This window comes from Schistocerca cancellata, chromosome 5 (assembly GCF_023864275.1).
Source record: "Schistocerca cancellata isolate TAMUIC-IGC-003103 chromosome 5, iqSchCanc2.1, whole genome shotgun sequence".
NCBI classification, from domain to species: domain Eukaryota; kingdom Metazoa; phylum Arthropoda; class Insecta; order Orthoptera; family Acrididae; genus Schistocerca; species Schistocerca cancellata.
Genome location: NC_064630.1, coordinates 451,797,841 through 451,817,175, shown reverse-complemented (window position 1 = coordinate 451,817,175; position 19,335 = coordinate 451,797,841). Strand labels below are relative to the sequence as shown.

Sequence of the window (19,335 nt, the reverse complement as noted above, 5' to 3'; positions counted from 1 at the left end):
AAAGAAACTATTCAGGTAGTGAAGGGAGACGAAAATTTAATAGTCATGGGTGACTGAAATTCGAGAGTAGGAAAAGGGAATAAAGGAAACATAGTTGGTGAATATGGAATCGGGATAAGAAATGAAAGAGGAAGCCGTCTGGTAGAATTTCGCACAGAGCATAAATTAATCATAGCTAACACTTGGTTCAAGAATCATGAAAGAAGGTTGTATACATGGAAGAACCCTGGAGATACTAGTAGGTATCAGATAAATTATATAACGGTAAGACAGAGATTTACGAACCAGGTTTTAAATTGTAAGACATTTCAAGGGGCAGATGTGGACTCTGACCACAATCTATTGGTTATGAACTGTAGATTAAAACTGAAGAAACTGCGAAAAGTTGGGAATTTAAGGAGATGGGACCTTGATAAACTGACTAAACCAGAGGTTGTAGAGAGTTTCAGGCAGAGTATAAGGGAACAATTGACAAGAATGGGGAAAGAAATACAGTAGAAGAAGAATGGGTGGCTCTAAGGGATAAAGTAGTGAATGCAGCAGACGATCAAGTAGGTAAAAAGACGAGGGCTGGTAGAAATCCTTGGGTAACAGAAGAAATATTGAATTTCATTGATGGAAGGAGAAAATATAAAAATGCAGTAAATGAGATAGGCAAAAAGGAGTACCAACGTCTCAGAAATGAGATCGACGGGAAGTGCAAAACTGCTAAGCAGACATGGCTAGAGGACAAATGTAAGGATGTAGAGGCCTATCTCACTAGGGGTAAGATAGATACTGCCTACAGGAAAATTAAAGGGACCTTTGGAGAAAAGAGAACCACTTGTACGAATATCAAGAGCTTCGATGGAAACACAGTTTTAAGCAAAGAAGGGAAAGCAGAAAGGTGGAAGGTGTATATAGAGGGTCTATACAGGGGCGATGTACTTGAGGACAATATTATGTAAATGGAAGAGGATGTAGATGAAGATGAAATGGGAGATACGATACTGCGTGAAGAGTTTGACAGAGCGCTGAAAGACCTGAGTCGAAACAAATCCCCGGGAGTAGACCACATTCCATTAGAACTACTGACGCCCTTGGGAGAGCCAGTCATGACAAAACTCTACCATCTGGTGAGCAAGATGTATGAGACAGGCGAAATACCCTCAGACTTCAAGAAGAATGTAATAATCCCAATCCCAAATAAAGCAGGTGTTGACAGATGTGAAAATTACCGAAGTATCAGTTTAATACGTCGCAGCTGCAAAATACTAACACGAATTCTTTATAGACGAATGGAAAAACTGGTAGAAGTCGACCTCTGGGAAGATCAGTTTGGATTCCGTAGAAATGTTGGAACACGTGAGGCAATACTGACCTTACGACTTATCTTGGAAGAAAGATTAAGAAAAGGCAAACCTACGTTTCTAGCATTTGTATACTTAGAGAAAGCGTTTGACAAGTTGAGTGGAATACTCTCTTTCAAATTCTAAAGGTGGCAGGGGTAAAATACAGGAGCGAAAAACTATTTACAATTTATACAGAAACCAGATGGCAGTTATAAGAGTCGAGGGACATGAAAGGGAAGCAGTTGTTGGGAAGGGAGTGAGACAGGGTTGTAGCCTCTCCCCGATGTTATCCAATCTGCATATTGAGCAAGCAGTAAAGGAAACAAAAGAAAAATTGGGTGTAGGTATTAAAATCCATGGAGAAGAAATAAAAACTTTAAGGTTCGCCGATGACATTGTAATTCTGTCAGCGACAGCAAAGGACTTGGAAGTGCAGTTGAACGGAATGGACAGTGTCTTGAAAGGAGGATATAAGATGAACATCAACAAAATCAAAACGAAGATAATGGAATGTAGTCGAATTAAGTCGGGCGATGCTGAGGGAGTGAGACGCTAAAAGTAGTAAATGAGTTTTGATATTTGGGGAGAAAAATAACTGATGATGGTCGAAGTAGAGAGGATATAAAATGTAGACTGGCAATGGCAAAGAAAGCGTTTCTGAAGAAGAGGAATTTGTTAACATCGAGTATAGATTTAATTGTCAGGAAGTCGTTTCTGAAAGTATTTGTATGGAAGTGAAACATGGACGATAAGTAGTTTGGACAGGAAGAGAATAGAAGGTTTCGAAATTTGGTGCTACAGAAGAATGCTGAAGATCAGATGGGTAGATCACGTAACTAATGAGGAGGTATTGAATAGAATAGGGGAGAAGAGGAGTTTGTGGCACAACTTGACAAGAAGAAGGGACCGAATGGTAGGGCATGTTCTGAGGCATCAAGGGATCACAGATTTAGCATTGTAGGGCAGCGTGGAGGGTAAAAATCGTATAGGGAAACCAAGAGGTGAATACATTAAACAGATTCAGAAGGATGTATTTTGCAGTAAGTACTGGGAGATAAAGAAGCTTGCACAGGATAGAGTAGCATGGGGAGCTGCATCAAACCAGTCTCAGGACTGAAGACCACAACAACAACAATGTGAAACAAATGTGACTTTAGAAATTCTGAAAGTAGCAAGTAATATCGTATTCCATTGACTCCTACTACTCTTATACCTAATTCTCTCTGCTTTAGAACGTGTATTCATCACGAAATATGGGAAACAATTGAGGCTACTACGAAAACGATTTACTTTCAAATTTTTTTTTTTTTTTAAATGGACTTGCGTATGATTTCAGCTCGATGGAGCCCTCTGCGCATTTCAGCAGATAAGTCAGGGCAGATCTGCAGACTGTGGGGTATCTGAAGGGCATTGTGCGTGGAACACCTGTTACATCGCCGGAGGAGCTAGTGGGTAGGACTGCTGCGGCAGCAGGATATCTTCGAGATACACCAGCTATCTTTGAGAGGGTGCGCCGTTCAGTGCCGCGTATGTTAATCGTATCACAATGAATCTGGACAAAACTTTGAGCGTCTCCTGTAGTGGGCGTCCATTTATGGCCTGTACCTTAAATAAGTGCCTCGCCATGTAGTAGCCTTGATGGCCTTTGCGACTCGCGGTTCCTGTTGCTACTATCCTTGTTATTTTCCCGATGTACCAAGTCAATTTGTAGAAGTTTTTTTGAATCACTCTTTCTACACAAATATAAGAAGTGTACACTATGAGATAGATACTTTTGCGTAAATAGTTGCAGTATACCTTTGACACTAGTCACTTGTCACTTCCTCTGCGAACACCTCTATCAAGGATAGTGTCAAACATCAGTGCAACCTGAATCAGTTCTCACTCATGCATAAGTTGCACGATTCAAGTCTGTTGCCCTTTGAGTTATTCCACAAATTTGATAAACTCTCTCTAGAGTGAGATTCACAAGGACATTCTAAATCAATGAAAGCTCTCATCTCTATAATATCTGCTCCTTTAGCATTCATTCCCCTAGAAACGTTACCACGAACTTCATCGACGTAAATATTAGTACATGTTGCCATAATGAATATTACATTTTCATCCAAAAATAACTTCGTAATATCTATGTCTGTCTTTGTTATACGAGCTTAATTTTTTGATCCATGTAAATGTGTAACAATTTTAAAATATCTCGTTCTAACATTCTTAGGATATTTAATTTTCCTTCGTTGACTATTACATCTTTTCCCAAAAGAAATAATTCCTCTTGAATTATTTCTTTCTGTGGTTCATTTACATCATTTCGGACACTTCTTGTCCTGTTCCTGAACCATGACCACTTTCATGTAAACAATTCTCTTTCTCTGAGTCAGCAATATCAGTGTCAGGATCATCATCACTCATCTAATAGAAAGATTCCAGTCGTTCATCAGAACCTCTGCTCAACGTTCTCTAGGTTTTTTTTACCTTCGACATTTATCCCAAAAATTAAAAGCATACAGAATATTTAGTTTTCGTATTCTAGATAAAGAGCTGATTAATTGTAATTAGTGCCGACACGCCTAAAATTACGCGCATGAAAGATGGATTGAACATAGGAAAGCAGTAAAGTGACACACACGTACTTTGTTTCAGATTGTAGCAGCAGTGCACGCGTGGATCACAGGTGTCCTCCAAGCTTTATTAATGTTTCACACACAGTGCAACGCAGCGTAGATGAAAGCCAGTGATGCCTGTGGCTAATGGATGGAGAGTTAACGGAAAGGTACTGGAAATGGCACAGACTCATTCCAGCCCAGTAGAGAGGGCAAGCCATGTAGATGATGATTGCCATCTGCGCGAGCAACGGAGGTTTTAAGAATGTAAAATTTATTCATTTATTAGAGACTGTTGAGAATAAAAGCGACGAACCTTGCATATTCTTGTTGATGTTGCCCCTGACGGCGGGTTGAGTTCATAGACTAAAAGTATTTCGGGCAATTATTCGGAAACTTTTTCTCCTCTTGTTACGATTTTGAACTGTAACGAAATTATGCCTTGTTGGATTTCTGATTTCTCGTCACTGTTATTTAGAAGAAACAGTGGTCACGATTATTCAGAGGAAACTTTAACATACACGTTCTCATCACTGTTATAGTCGTACTCAGGTCCGACGGCAGTCAGTTCATTTTTGAATTAGACATCTTCTCATTCTGTTGGTTGCTTAGTGTAATTTTATTATGTTGTACGAAAGTTGAAGCATTTTTGGTTCCCTCGGCTCATATGGTCGCGGGTTTGCGATTTCGGTAGTCGATGCCTTGATGCCAGTGTTTACTTGCAGCCGAGGATGGGCATAAGAGGGAAACGGTGTGCGTACGACGGCTGAAGAGTCATTCTTTCTCTCCCCCTATATGTCCGCGGGTTTGTGTCTTCGTGGTTGGTACATTTCTTACTTCTGCTGCCTTGGTTGTGTAGGCTCTGCTGTCGGGATTAACTTACAGCCAAACACAGGCGTTCCAAGGAAATGGTGAGCACATCTGTTACGTGTAGGTAAAAGGCCTTAAAGGCTGTTCGCATTCGTGAAATTGTTTATCGAAATTCAGTCGTGGAACGCCTATTACCTCTCTTTAGGGATGGTTGAATCAGCCATCAGCACACCGTGTTAAAGTTCAAACCAAAGCTATATTCAGCCTATTTGTAAAGGGTAAACAGGTTTTTATATTTCGATATTGATTGTTTTGTGAAATTCTCGTTTATGTAGTCACAATTTTGTAAGAAATTAACTTGTTTTAAATTACGTGCTTTGGTTTGACAGTCTAAGTGCTAAAACTGCCAACCGTTTTGAATTCTTTGTCTTCCTTTATATTGCTGCAGTAATTTCTTTAACTCAGTGTTAGTGTGGCGAGGTATGGGAACTTTAACTGTTCGGTTAAACGTGAAATGGCTATATAAGTTCTTCTAGCGTGTTATTTGTAGTTACCTGGCTTTAATGTAGCACTGTGTCTGATTTATATTTGAAGGAACCGAGAGACGTCTGAGCAAGCTCACGCTGGTAGCCTTATGTTCTCAGCTCTTTTACGATTTATCGTTTTGAAACTTCTGAGGTTGTTAAAATTGCTTGTCTTATCAGAAAATCACACGTACAAAGTCAGTAAATGTTGTGACAATCTTATTGTCATAATTACTAACGATTTTATAGTGGCTTTTATAATGCCTATTTCGAGTTGTTTATTTGTATATACACTCCTGGAAATTGAAATAAGAACACCGTGAATTCATTGTCCCAGGAAGGGGAAACTTCATTGACACATTCCTGGGGTCAGATACATGATCACACCGACAGAACCACAGGCACATAGACACAGGCAACAGAGCATGCACAATGTCGGCACTAGTACAGTGTATATCCACCTTTCGCAGCAATGCAGGCTGCTATTCTCCCATGGAGACGATCGTAGAGATGCTGGATGTAGTCCTGTGGAACGGCTTGCCATGCCATTTCCACCTGGCGCCTCAGTTGGACAAGCGTTCGTCCTGGACGTGCAGACCGCGTGAGACGACGCTTCATCCAGTCCCAAACATGCTCAATGGGGGACAGATCCGGAGATCTTGCTGGCCAGGGTAGTTGACTTACACCTTCTAGAGCACGTTGGGTGGCACGGGATACATGCGGACGTGCATTGTCCTGTTGGAACAGCAAGTTCCCTTGCCGGTCTAGGAATGGTAGAACGATGGGTTCGATGACGGTTTGGATGTACCGTGCACTATTCAGTGTCCCCTCGACGATCACCAGTGGTGTACGGCCAGTGTAGGAGATCGCTCCCCACACCATGAAGCCGGGTGTTGGCCCTGTGTGCCTCGGTCGTATGCAGTCCTGATTGTGGCGCTCACCTGCACGGCGCCAAACACGCATACGACCATCATTGGCACCAAGGCAGAAGCGACTCTCATCGCTGAAGACGACACGTCTCCATTCGTCCCTCCATTCACGCCTGTCGCGACACCACTGGAGGCGGGCTGCACAATGTTGGGGCGTGAGCGGAAGACGGCCTAACGGTGTGCGGGACCGTAGCCCAGCTTCATGGAGACGGTTGCGAATGGTCCTCGCCGATACCCCAGGAGCAACAGTGTCCCTAATTTGCTGGGAAGTGGCGGTGCGGTCCCCTACGGCACTGCGTAGGATCCTACGGTCTTGGCGTGCATCCGTGCGTCGCTGCGGTCCGGTCCCAGGTCGACGGGCACGTGCACCTTCCGCCGACCACTGGCGACAACATCGATGTACTGTGGAGACCTCACGCCCCACGCGTTGAGCAATTCGGCGGTACGTCCACCCGGCCTCCCGCATGCCCACTATACGCCCTCGCTCAAAGTCCGTCAACTGCACATACGGTTCACGTCCACGCTGTCGCGGCATGCTACCAGTGTTAAAGACTGCGATGGAGCTCCGTATGCCACGGCAAACTGGCTGACACTGACGGCGGCGGTGCACAAATGCTGCGCAGCTAGCGCCATTCGATGGCCAACACCGCGGTTCCTGGTGTGTCCGCTGTGCCGTGCGTGTACAGCCCTCTCGCAGTGTCCGGAGCAAGTATGGTGGGTCTGACACACCGGTGTCAATGTGTTCTTTTTTCCATTTCCAGGAGTGTATATTGGCTCAGCGCATCACTGCTCCCAGAGCCAACCGCCGTTCCTCGAGGTGAAAGGGTAAAATGGTGACATTCACAGACAACATTGCCATCCGCAGTGAAATATAGGAAGAATTCCAGTACCTGGTGAGTGGTACGAACAGTCTAATGAGTACAGAACATGAAATGAGAGTGAACCGAAGGTAGACGAAAGTATTCAGGAGAAGCACAAATGAGATTAGCAATGAAACTAACATCTAAATTACTGGCCATGAAGTAGTGAAGTAAGAGAGTTCTGTTACCTATACAGGGTCTCTCAAGAGGATTAGTCAATAAATATCTGAGTGTATGACAGGAACGATCATTTAAAGCAAAACAATTTATATGGGCATATGCCCTATTCCGAGTGGTTTAAGACACAGAACACATTTAATACACATCGCTATTTATTTTCTATTTTATTCAGCGCATGGACAGGTTAATTTATTTTCTATTTTATTCAGTGCATTGACAGGTTAACACATCTACAGCAGTTAGTATGTACAATATATGTTTTACGATGTATCGAGTGAAACACTAGCATCGCAGAAGCCGTAAGCATAAACAATATCTGCATATTCGTCATTAGTGTACATAGTCTACGTAAATTAGTTGTAGAAAAGTAATCTTTAATTGTGTAGAGGGTAGATAACTTACAGAAATGTTTGGATGAATGCGTTGCATCTTCAAGTTTTATACCCGTCTAACATTGTTAGTTCCTGCCGTTTCCACCACAATGGCACGAGCGATTGAGTTATTCCAACAATGATGGTGTCGTATAACGGTGTAGAGCGTGCGCAATGTTGTTTATCGTTTCGTAAATCCAAATCAGCTACTATGACTCAGGGACAATTCAGGATTAAACATCGCAGGACACCATCTCAGTGACAAAGTGTTATTAACTGTTAAAGCCGTTCCACCGAAACTGGTTGTGTATCACATACGAGACAAGGGAGTCAGGGTCGGCTTTGAAGCAGGAATTGAACAAATTCGGTAGTCTTACCGGCACAGTCTGGGTAAATCAATGAGACGTGCCAATTTAGAACTGATTATGCCCTTTGTTACAGTGTGGAAGGTGAAACGTCCTGTTAGAAAAATTATACATGACTGTGCTTAAACTGACATACAATATTTTTAGCGCAACGCAATCTGACTTTCAAAAATCCCTACAAAAGAATGGCCCTGACTAACATTAACCTATACGTTTCACAAATCACTTACCTCACAAAAATCTTCGTTACTCGAACTACTGCAATACAGCGAGCGCCACTACTGCCATTTAAATAAAAGTTTCAAACTTCTTAAGGCACTAACTACTGATAGGCACAGTTAGCAAAAGAAAGATTTTGATAGAGAACAAACAATCTATTTACCTTAATTGTCTTCAAAAGTCATAATATATATAGCAGTTCATGACATCCATTCGTACAAATGTACTGTTTCTGATGGACACATCCGCCATCTCACTTCCCCACATCCACCACTGCTGGCGGCTCACCTCCAACTGCCCAACGCTACGCGCTGTTAACAGCCAACAGCCCACCACTACAATAGCGAATATTACAACAATGCCACCCAGCCACAGACTGCACACAGCACAGCCAGTGATTTTCATACAGGGCGCTACGTGGCGTTACCAATATAAAAGCCTAGACAGCCTACTTACATAACAGGTTTAGGTAGGATTTTCTTGGAAATAAATGATGAGGTAAGATGATGGAAAATAAATAATGAGGTAAGAAATATGTGAACATATAAATACAGAAAGCATACTTGGATTGGATTTTTTTGGTGGAAACAAATGTTGAAGTAAGACGAAAGCTTTATGGAATGAAGTTTTGGGTTGGACTGCAGTACCAAATGTAACACTGAAAACAAACCCTGTCCTTTCCTTTTGTGTTATCCCTCTATGTGTTTATGTACCCTTGTGTATTTGTGTTCTTCCTGTCTTTATGTGTTTAGCTGATGAGAGTTATGTTGTAGAATTTTTCAAATACTATGTTATTTACTGTGTCATGTATAATTTTTCTAAGGGGACGTTTCAAAGGTATTACGGGAATGCCCGTGCCATTCAAATCCTACAAATTGGAAATGTTTCTGCCTTTGAGAGAAAGTGGTAAAGAAAAGCTAGCTGAGTTTTGTGTAGAAATGTTTAACATATCGCAAACGGAAGATGATTTTCTTAATAAAACTTCCTTTAGAGACGAAGCCACCTTCCATTCCTGCGATAAAGTGAGTCGGCATAATGCCTGAGTATTGGGTGAGTCATGTAATCGAACACGTGTGGGACTCGCTTAAGGCAAATATTTTTTTCGCTGTAAGCTATAGCAAGATTTACCAGCCTTCCTTTCTTGCCGCATCTGCTATAACCGACATTACGTACCTGGACATGTTTTTACATGGATAAGGCAGGGGGGGAAAGGTAGTTGGATATGATGACAAAGTATAGGGGGTGGAGCGGTCAGTACTTGTGAGTTGGCGTCCTGGGTTGCCGTTAAATATCAGAACTGAAAATTGGGTAAAATAAAGAGAATATATCTTAATGTACGGAATACAATGGGGGCGCCTAGGTTCGGAAGTTACCACGTGTAGGCAAGTCTAGGAGGACGAAAAATTAAATAAGTGGGCAACGGATGGGGAAGCGGTTCATTTTAACTTATGTTGATGGCCGGCCATTGAACGCAGAGCCAGAAGCTCTGCCTCCCAAGAAAGACGTCTGCTCTGCTCCAGGTCTGAATCACAAGAGAGCAAAGCAACTGTTTTGTGCACTGCAGAACGTTCCAGCGTCCACACATGTGACTTCTATCCCACGCACACTATTGGCTAAAACCAATCTCGTGAATTCGCTAGCCGTTTCATCAGAGGGCTCAAGGTGTTTCTTGTCAGCAGCTTTAACTTGACAGAACTGCCTTGGTTCTGAAATACAGGCAACTTGTGTCATTTAGGCACAGCCGAAGGTACTCTGGAAGAAAACTTGTAAAGATTTGACTGGGCCTTTGAAATAAATGTTTTAAACAAATTCCCTAATTATTCGTTGACCGGCTGCCAACGTGTACAGCTTAACATTGTCTAATGCCTCAGTTACAACTGGATACGGCCGCAGAATTTTTTCCAGCAAGTCATCATGAAGATGTCACCTATCTCCGTAGGAGTATGTCGCCTTGAATTGGACGTAGTGGAACAGTATTTCAGGCAACACGATCGCCTGATTTAACCCTAATTGTCTTCGTTGATGAAGCTACATTAAAGACAGAGTGTTTGTTCCTCCGCTTTCTAGAAACTCTGATGAACTGCGACAAAGGATAACACAAGCAGTTGCCACCATATATCAAGACTTGCTTCATAGGATTTGACTGGAAATTGATTATGGATGGGACGTTTACAAAAGCCAGCCACACTGAACATTGTAACTAAAACTTGAAGAGATGCAGCATTCAGCGCTGTATCAAACTTTTCTGTATGTTATTTACCTTTGTCACTGTTTACTAATTTATGAACACCTTGTAAATGGGTGGCATTTTAGCGAGCATATGGCCAGATATAGCTAACAGATGGGTCTCTCTGTTACACTCTCAGTCCCTCGTGCTGCTCTACTCATAACACACCTTGGACAACTGCACGTTCAACGGGCTAGTTGAAGGGCAGAAAGACATCCCGAGCAAAGAGATTGAAAGTAACGAGGATGGTTAGGCTAGAGTAAAATGTCAAAGAGGGTAAGTGGGTAAGACTTACACATGTCCGCCATCACCCCAGAAATAAACGTACATTAAATGTGTTCTATCACTGAAAACATTCGGAATCGGACGTATATACACATGAAGCCATTTGCATCAAATGAGCATCCCTGAATTTCTTTCAATATTGACCATACCTCCTGGGACACCCTACATGTTCATGTACTCAGTGTTTCCTCGAGCTACTTCACTCACAACACACCATGGACGTTCGAGGGGTAGTTTAAGGGTAGAAACACATCGCAAGCAAAGAGGTTCAAACTAACGATGTAGGTTTGGCTAGAGTAAAACGTCAAAGAGATTGAGTGGGTGTATAACACGAACGTGCGTTCCACTAGCCAAAAAAAAAGCACCTTAAATGTGTTCTACCTCGAAAACTGTTTGGAATGGAATATATGTTCACATTAAGTTCTTTGCTTTAGATGAGCCTTCCTGTTCAAATAGTTCAAATGACTCTGAGCACTATGGGACTTAACGCCTGAGGTCATCAGTCCCCTAGAACTTAGAATTACTTAAGCCTAACTAACCTAAGGACATCACACACATCCATGCCCGAGGCAGGATTCGAACCTGCGACCGTCGCGGTAGCGCGGTTCCAGACTGTAGCGCCTAGAACCGCTCGGCCACTCCGGACGGCTGAGCCTTTCTGTCACATCCCTGAATACTGACCATCCGTCCCGGGGCACCCTGTATGTTCATGTACCCAGAGAGAAAATGGAAACAATACAGCTGTTTCTGTCTCCGTAGCCTATTTCACGAGTAGAACACGGCAAGTGTCACAACCAGGTTTTCCAGAAACTTTGCTTAGTGAAAATCAAAATAAGCGAACACATGTCTTAGGTTATCCGTAGATACTCGATTGTTTCTGAGAAACCGACGGTTGAAGTTTTCGACGTAATTTTGGTGACTTTTAGCGCTTGGTAGTCGCAGCTAAAGTGGTGGTCCTGTGGCTAGCATAGTGGCTTCTTACCTTTGCACCCTGTGTTCGAAATCGGATTGTTGTTTATTTTATTTTATTTTTCTTTTATTTACCCATGTCTGTAGAAGATTACTACAGGAAGTCAAGCTACGGGATACATGGACGTTATTTTAATTGTGGAATTGCAACTTGGTTTCACAGTAAGTGCCATGCATTTATTATGTAAAATGTGTTGTATGGTATTTTCAGCAGTTAAAAACTTTATAAATTCTCATATTCTTTTATCAGTTCTTTCACTAATTCTTATGTTTTATTCCTATGTTTATCCTTGAGGGAGATTTGGTGCTTCCCTAGGATGATACCGATCACAGACACATACAAAACATAGAAATTCGGAACGGCACTAGCATCGTACGTAGGCAGGTTTGCCACAGTGAATTTCTGCATGTGAATATTACTCGAGAAAGACACGTCGTTAACACTGCTAAAAATTTCGCGCGTTGGCATACATTTCATGGCAATCGACATGTAACGCATCACTTCACCGTAAACTGGAGGTTTCAACTGGGGGGACTCAAAATACATTACAGGAGTTTCGTTGAAAACCAATTAAAATAATTTTCTCTTATACACTGAAGAACTAAGGAGACTGGTACCCCTGCTTAATATCGTGTAGGGCCCTCGCGAGCACGCAGAAGTATCACAACACGACGTGGCAGGGACTCGGCTGATGCCTTTAGTAGTGCTGGAGGGAACTGACACCATGAATCCTACAGGGCTGTCCATAAATCCGTAAGAGTACGAGATCTGTTCTGAACAGCGCGTGGCAAGGCATCCCATACAGGCTCAACAATAGTCATGTCTGGGGGATTTGGTGGCCAGCACAAGTGTTGAAACCTTGTTCCTGGAGCCACTCTGTAGTAATTCTGGACATATGGGGAATTGCCGCTGGAATTTCCCAAGTCCGTCAAAAGCACATTGGACATGAATGCATCCAGGTGGTCGGACAGTATGCTTACATACGTGTCACCTGTCGTATCTAGACGTATCAGGTTTTCCATATCACTCCAACTGCACACCCCCCATACCATCAAAGAGCCTCCACCAGCTTGAAAAGTCCCCTGCTGACATTCAGAATTCATGGGTTCATGAGATTGCCTCCATACCCGTAAGCGTCCATGTACTCGATACAATTTCAAAAGAGACTCGTCCGACCATGCAACATGTTTCCAGTAATCTACAGTCCAATGTCGGTGTTGACGGTCCCAAGCGTGGCGGAAAGCTTTGTGTCGTGCAGTCATCAAGGGTACGCTAGTGGGCCTTCGGCTCCGAAAGCCCTTATCGATGATATTTCGTTGAATGTTTCGCTAGCTGACACTTGTTGATGGCACAGCGTTCAAATCTGGAGCAATATGTGGAAGGGTTGCACTTCAATCACTCTTCAGTCATCGTTGGTCTCATTCTTGTAGTGTCTTTTTCCGGCCGCAGCGATGTCAGCGATTTGACGTTTTACGGGATTCCTGATATCCACGGTACAACCATGAAGTAGCCGTACGGGAAAATCCACACTTCGTCACTACCTCGGAGATGCCCGTGGGCTGACTATAACACTACGTTCAAACTCACTAAATTCTTGATAATCTGCCGTAAACTGATCTAACAAATGCAACCCATCTAACAGCTGTGCCAGACACTTGTTTTATATAGGCGTTGTCGACCGCAACGCCGTATTCTACCTGTTTACGTATCACTTTATTTGAATATGCATTCGTATATCAGGTTCTTCGGCACAAGAGTGTGTTTACTTATTTTTTTAAATTCATTCACTAGAGGTACAACTATTTCAATATTCCTTGGAAAGCGTTCGTGTAACTATATTCTATGAACATGGGTAGATAAAGGGGAACAAAATAGAAATATATAAGAAACTATCAGCATCGATTGCGGTAATGAAACTAACCTTTACCTAGGTCTCAGCCCAAATAATTGAGCCATCTTCCGAAGATACACCTGAATCTATACTTTGTCTAAGAGGGCACGGTCTACAAAAAAAACTAAAGCAGCCTGAATAGGCGTAGAAACTTTTTAAAAAAGCAGTACATACGCATTTTTAAAATGTGACTACGTCTATTCAGGCTGTTTTAGTTTTATTTCTAGACCATGCCCTCTTAGAGAAATTATAGATTCAGGTGTATCTTCTCAAGAAGGCTCAATTACTTGGGGTGAGACCTAGGTAAAGGTTGGTTTCATTACCGCAGTCGAGGCTGATAGTTTCTTATGTGTTGTTGTTGTGGTCTTCAGTCGTGAGACTTGTTTGATGCAGCTGTCCATGCTACTCTATCCTGTGCAAGCTTCTTCATCTCCTAATACTTACTGCAACCTACATCCTTCTGAATATGCTTAGTGTATTCATCTCTAGGTCTCCTTCTACGATTTTTACCCTCCACGCTGGCCTCCAATTCTAACCTGGTGATCCCTAGATGTCTCAGAACGTGTCCTACCAACCGATCCTTTCTTCTAGTCAAGTTGTGGCACAAGCTCCTCTTCTCCCCAATTCTATTCAATACCTCCTCATTAGTTATGTGATCTACCCATCTAATCTTCAGCATTCTTCTGTAGCACAACATTTCTCTTCTTGTCTAAGCTATTTATCGTCCACGTTTTTCTTCCATACATGGCTACACTCCGTACAAATACTTTCAGAAACGACTTCCTGACACTTAAATCTATACTCGATGTTAACAAATTTTTCCTCTTCAGAAACGCTTTCCTTGCATTGCCAGTCTACATTTTATATCCTCTCTTCTTCGACCATCATTAGTTATTTTGTTCCCCAAATAGCAAAACTCATTTACTGCTTTAAGTGTCTAATTTCCTAATCTAATTCCCTCAGCATCACCAGACTTTATTCGACTAAATTCCATTATCCTCGATTTGCTTTTGTTGATGTTAATCTTATATCCTCCATTCAGGACACTGTACATTCCGTTCAACTGCTCTTCCAAGTCCTTTGCTGTCGCTAACAGAATTACAATGTCATCGGCGAACCTTAAAGTTTTTATTTCCTCTCCATGAATTTTAATACCTACTCCGAACTTTTCTTTTGTTTCCTTTATTGCTTGCTCAGAATACAGATTGAATAGCATCGGGGAGGAGCTACAACCCTGTCTCACTCCCTTCCCAACCACTGCTTCCCTTTCATGTCCCTCGACTCTTATAACTGCCATCTGATTTCTGTACAAATTGAAAATAGCCTTTCGCTCTCTGTATTTTACCCCTGTCACCTTCAGAATTGGAAAGAAAGTATTCCAATCAACTTTGTCAAAAGCTTTCTCTAAGTCTACTAATGCTAGAAACGTATTTTTCCCTTTCCTTAATCTTTCTTCTAAGATAAGTCGTAGAGTCAGTATTGCCTCACCTGTTCCAACATTTCCACGGAATTCAAACTGATCTTCCCCGAGTTCGACTTCTATCAGTTTTTCCATTCGTCCGTAAAGAATTCGCGTTAGCATTTTGCAGCTGTGACGCATTAAACCGATACTTCGGTAATTTTCACATCTGTCAACACCTGCTTTCTTTGGGATTGGGATTATTATATTCTTCTTGAAGTCTGAGGGTATTTCGCCTGTCTCATACATCATGCTCACCAGATGGTAGAGTTTTGTCAGGACTGGCTCTCGCAAGGCTGTCAGTAGTTCTAATGGAATGTTGTCTACTCCCGGGGGCCTAGTTTCGGCTCAGGTCTTTCAGAGCTCTGTCGAACTCTTCACGCAATATCATGTCTCCCATTTCGTCTTCATCTACATCCTCTTCCATTTCCATAATATTGTCCTCAAGTACATCGCCCTTGTATAGACCCTCTATATACTCCTTCCACCTTTCTGCTTTCCCTTCTTTGCTTATATCTATGTTTTCATCAAAGCTCTTGATATTCATAGAAGTGGTTCTCCCTTCTCCGAAGCTCTCTTTAATTTTCCTGTAGGCAGTATCTATCTTACCACTAGTGAGATAAGCCTCTACATCCTTACATTTGTCCTCTAGCCATCCCTGCTTAGTCATTTTGCACTTCCCGTCCATCTCATTTTTGAGACGTTTGTATTGCTTTTTGCCTGCTTCATTTACTGCATTTTTATATTTTCTCCTTTCATCAATTAAATTCAATATTTCTTCTGTTACCCAGGGGTTCTACTATCCCTCGTCTTTTTACCTATTTGATCCTCTGCTGCCTTCATTATTTCATCCCTGAATGCTATCCATTCCTCTTCTACTGTATTTCTTTCCCCCATTCCCGCCAATTGTTCCCTTACGTTCTCCCTGAAACTCTGTACAACCTATGGTTCTTTCAGTTTATCCAGATCACATCTCCTTTAATTCCCACCTTTTTGCAGTTTCTTCAGTTTTAATCTACAGTTCATAACCAATAGATTGTGGTCAGAGTCCACATCTGCCCCTGGAAATGTCTGACAATTGAAAACCTGGTTCCTAAATCTCTGTCTTACCACTATATAATCTATCTGATACCTAGTAGTGTCTCCAGGGTTCATCCATGTATACAACCTTCTTTCATGATTCTTAAATCATGTGTTAGCTATACCAGGTGATAAAAAAAGTCAGTTTAAATTTGAAAACTTAATAAACCACGGAATAATGTAGATAGAGGGGTAAAAATTGACACACATGCTTGGAATGACATGGTTTTTTATTAGAACAAAAAAAAAACACCCCATATTGCTAGACGCGTGAAAGATCTCTTGCGCGCGTCGTTTGGTGCCGCCACTTTCGTCATGCTTGGCCTCCCAGGTCCCCAGACCTCAGTCCGTGCGATTATTGGCTTTGGGGTTACGTGAAGTCGCAAGTGTATCGTGTTCGACAGACATCTCTAGGGATGCTGAAAGACAACATCCGACGCCAGTGCCTGACCATAACTCCGGACATGCTTTACAATGCTGTTCACAACATTATTCTTCGACTACAGCTATTGTTGAGGAATGATGGTGGACATATTAAGCATATCTTGTAAAGAACATCTTCTTTGCTTTGTCTTACTTTGTTACACTAATTATTTCTATTCTGATCAGATGAAGCGCCATCTGTCGGACATTTTTTGAACGTTTGTGTTTCTTTGGTTCTAATAAAACCCCATGTCATTCCAAGCATGTGTGTCAATTTGTACCTCTCTATCTACATTAGTCCGTGATTTATTCAGTTTTCAAATTGATTCTGACTTTTTGATCACCCGGTATATTAGATTAACACGATTGCTAACTGGGCTGCAATGTTGAAAGTACAAAAATAAAAATAATCATCCTATTTATAATCCGGGGCTTCGTTTGAACAATTTTCTTGCTAAATGGCGCATAATATACGTCGAAAACTTCGACAGTCGTTTCTCAGAAACGGTCAAGTGTCTATGAAAAAGCTTATGTTGATACCTCTTCAGTTGAGCGAATGTTGTGGGAAATGAGGTTATGGCACTTGCCGTGTCCTCCTCGTTTGCGCTATGTACAGCTTACGCTAGATGTCACCCGCTCCACTCACCGTCTCCGGCGAGAGGCTGGGTGCCCTCCGCGGCGGCGACGCTGGAGAGCAGGACGGGTGGGTGCGAACGGCCGAGGCGGTTCTCGGCGAAGACGGCCAGCTGGTAGCGGCCCGGCCGCAGCCCCGACACCGTGAAGCGCGGGCTGGCGCCGCGCACCAGCTGCAGCGGCGCGCCGCCGGGGGACGCCTGGTCGCTCATCGCGCCCGGCTCCGTCACGCGCGACTCCCCGGACTCGTCCAGCGGCCGCACCTGCCGGCAACGGCCTCTCCTCTAACACCAGCCTCCAGCCCAAGTAAATACAGGTGACGTAACACGTTTCTCAGTGTGGCACTGCATTTTATTCTAAAATACACTGAGCACCAAAATTAAAGGATCACTTTTTTGAAATCCCGTAATTTTCTCCCATTCCAAAAGCATAGTTTGAAATTTCGGTCAGAGGTGCCTACTGGCGTCAAAGGGGCTCGAAGAGGTTGCCTAACCATCAAGCGTTAGTGCAGTCTCTAGATTAAACTGGTGTCGAAGTTTCTGACATTTTTAATGTGCTCGACAGACGTGCGTGGGCGTCACCGAGGCTTCTGCTGTACTGGGGGTCTCTTAGAGGGCTCCTTAGCAGTTTTAGTTAAGCACTAGAACGAAACGACCGCCCTACCAGCCCTCCTGTCAAGAAGTGAAACAGAAGCGCTCATCAAGCATAAAAGCCCTTTGCCACTTCCGATCTACATCTACATCCATACTCCGCAAGCCACCTGACAGTGTGTGGTGGAGGGTACATTGAGTACCTCTATCAGTTCTCCCTTGTATTGCAGTCTCGTATTGTTCGTGGAAAGAAAAGATTGTCGGCATGTCTCTGTGTGGGCTCTAATCTCTCTGATGTTGTACTCATGGTATCTTCGCGAGGGAGCAATATACTGCTTGACTCCTCGGTCAAGCGATTACTAACTGATCCTGTAACGAAGCGCGCTGATCTCCGTTGGATCTTCTCTATCTCTTCTATCAACCCTATCTGGTACGGATCCCACACTGCTGATCAGTATTCAAGCAGTGGGCGAACAAGCGTACTGTAACCCAGTTTCTTTGTTTTAGGATTGCATTTCCTTAGGATTCTTCCAATGAATCTCAGTGTGGCATCTGCTTTACCGATGATCAACTTTATATGATTATTCCCTTTTAAATCACTCCTAATGCCTACTCCCAGATAATTTATGGAATTAATTGCTTCCAGTTGCTGACCTGCTATATTGTAGCTAAATGATACGGGATCTTTCTTTCTATGTATTCGCAGCACATTACAGTTATCTACACTGAGATTCAATTGCCATTCCCTGCACCATGCGTCAATTCGCTGCAGATCCTCCGGCATTTCAGTACAATTTTCTATTGCTACAACCTCTCTATATACCACAGCATCATCCGCAAAAAGCCTCATTGAACTTCCGATGTTATCCACAAGGTCATTTATGTATATTGTGAATACCAATGGTCCTACGACACTCCCTTGCTGCACACATGAAATCATTCTTACTTCGGAAGATTTCTCTCCATTGAGAATGACTTGCTACGTTCTGTTATCTAGGAAATCTTCAATCCAATCACACAACTGGTCTGATAGTCCATATGCTCTTACTTTGCTCATTAAACGACTGTGGGGAACTGTATCGAACGCCTTGCGGAAGTCAAGTAACATGGCATCTACCTAGGACCCCGGGTCTATGACTCTCTGAGTCTCGTTGACGAATAGCGCGAGCCGGGTTTCACACTATCGTCTTTTTCGAAACCCATGCTGATTCCTACAGAGTAGATTTCTAGTCTCCAGGAAAGTCATTATACTCGAACATAATACGTGTTCCAAAATTCTACAACTGATCGACGTTAGAGATATAGGTCTATATTTCTGCACAACTGTTCGACATCCCTTCTTGAAAACGTTCAAATTTCATCGAATGGTTTTGAACGGTCCGTAGTGGTTCCGTCCTGTATACTAGAACAAACATTGTGGTCTCATTACCCCTCCAAAGGGCTCAAATCAGGTTCAGCGGGTTTGCAGCTTTACGATGTGCTTAGAGTTAAGCACGCAGGGATTGACAACAGTGTCGAACCTTGTCAAGAACGTCGTTCTGCTGTTCATCGCACTACAAACTGCGAAATGTGTGGGTATCGACGCCCT

The 19,335-nt window shown here is 42.8% G+C and overlaps 1 protein-coding gene across 1 annotated transcript in view; it reads right to left on the bottom strand.

Annotated features, from left to right (window-relative positions):
* Positions 1–17,153: 17,153 nt before the first annotated feature.
* LOC126188598 (hemicentin-2-like) overlaps positions 17,154–19,335 on the bottom strand; it is a 1,730,700-nt gene continuing 1,728,518 nt past the window's right edge. The window contains exon 12 of the mRNA XM_049930200.1: positions 17,154–17,420. Coding sequence (XP_049786157.1) covers positions 17,154–17,420 — 267 coding nt within the window. The remainder of the gene's footprint in view (positions 17,421–19,335) is intronic.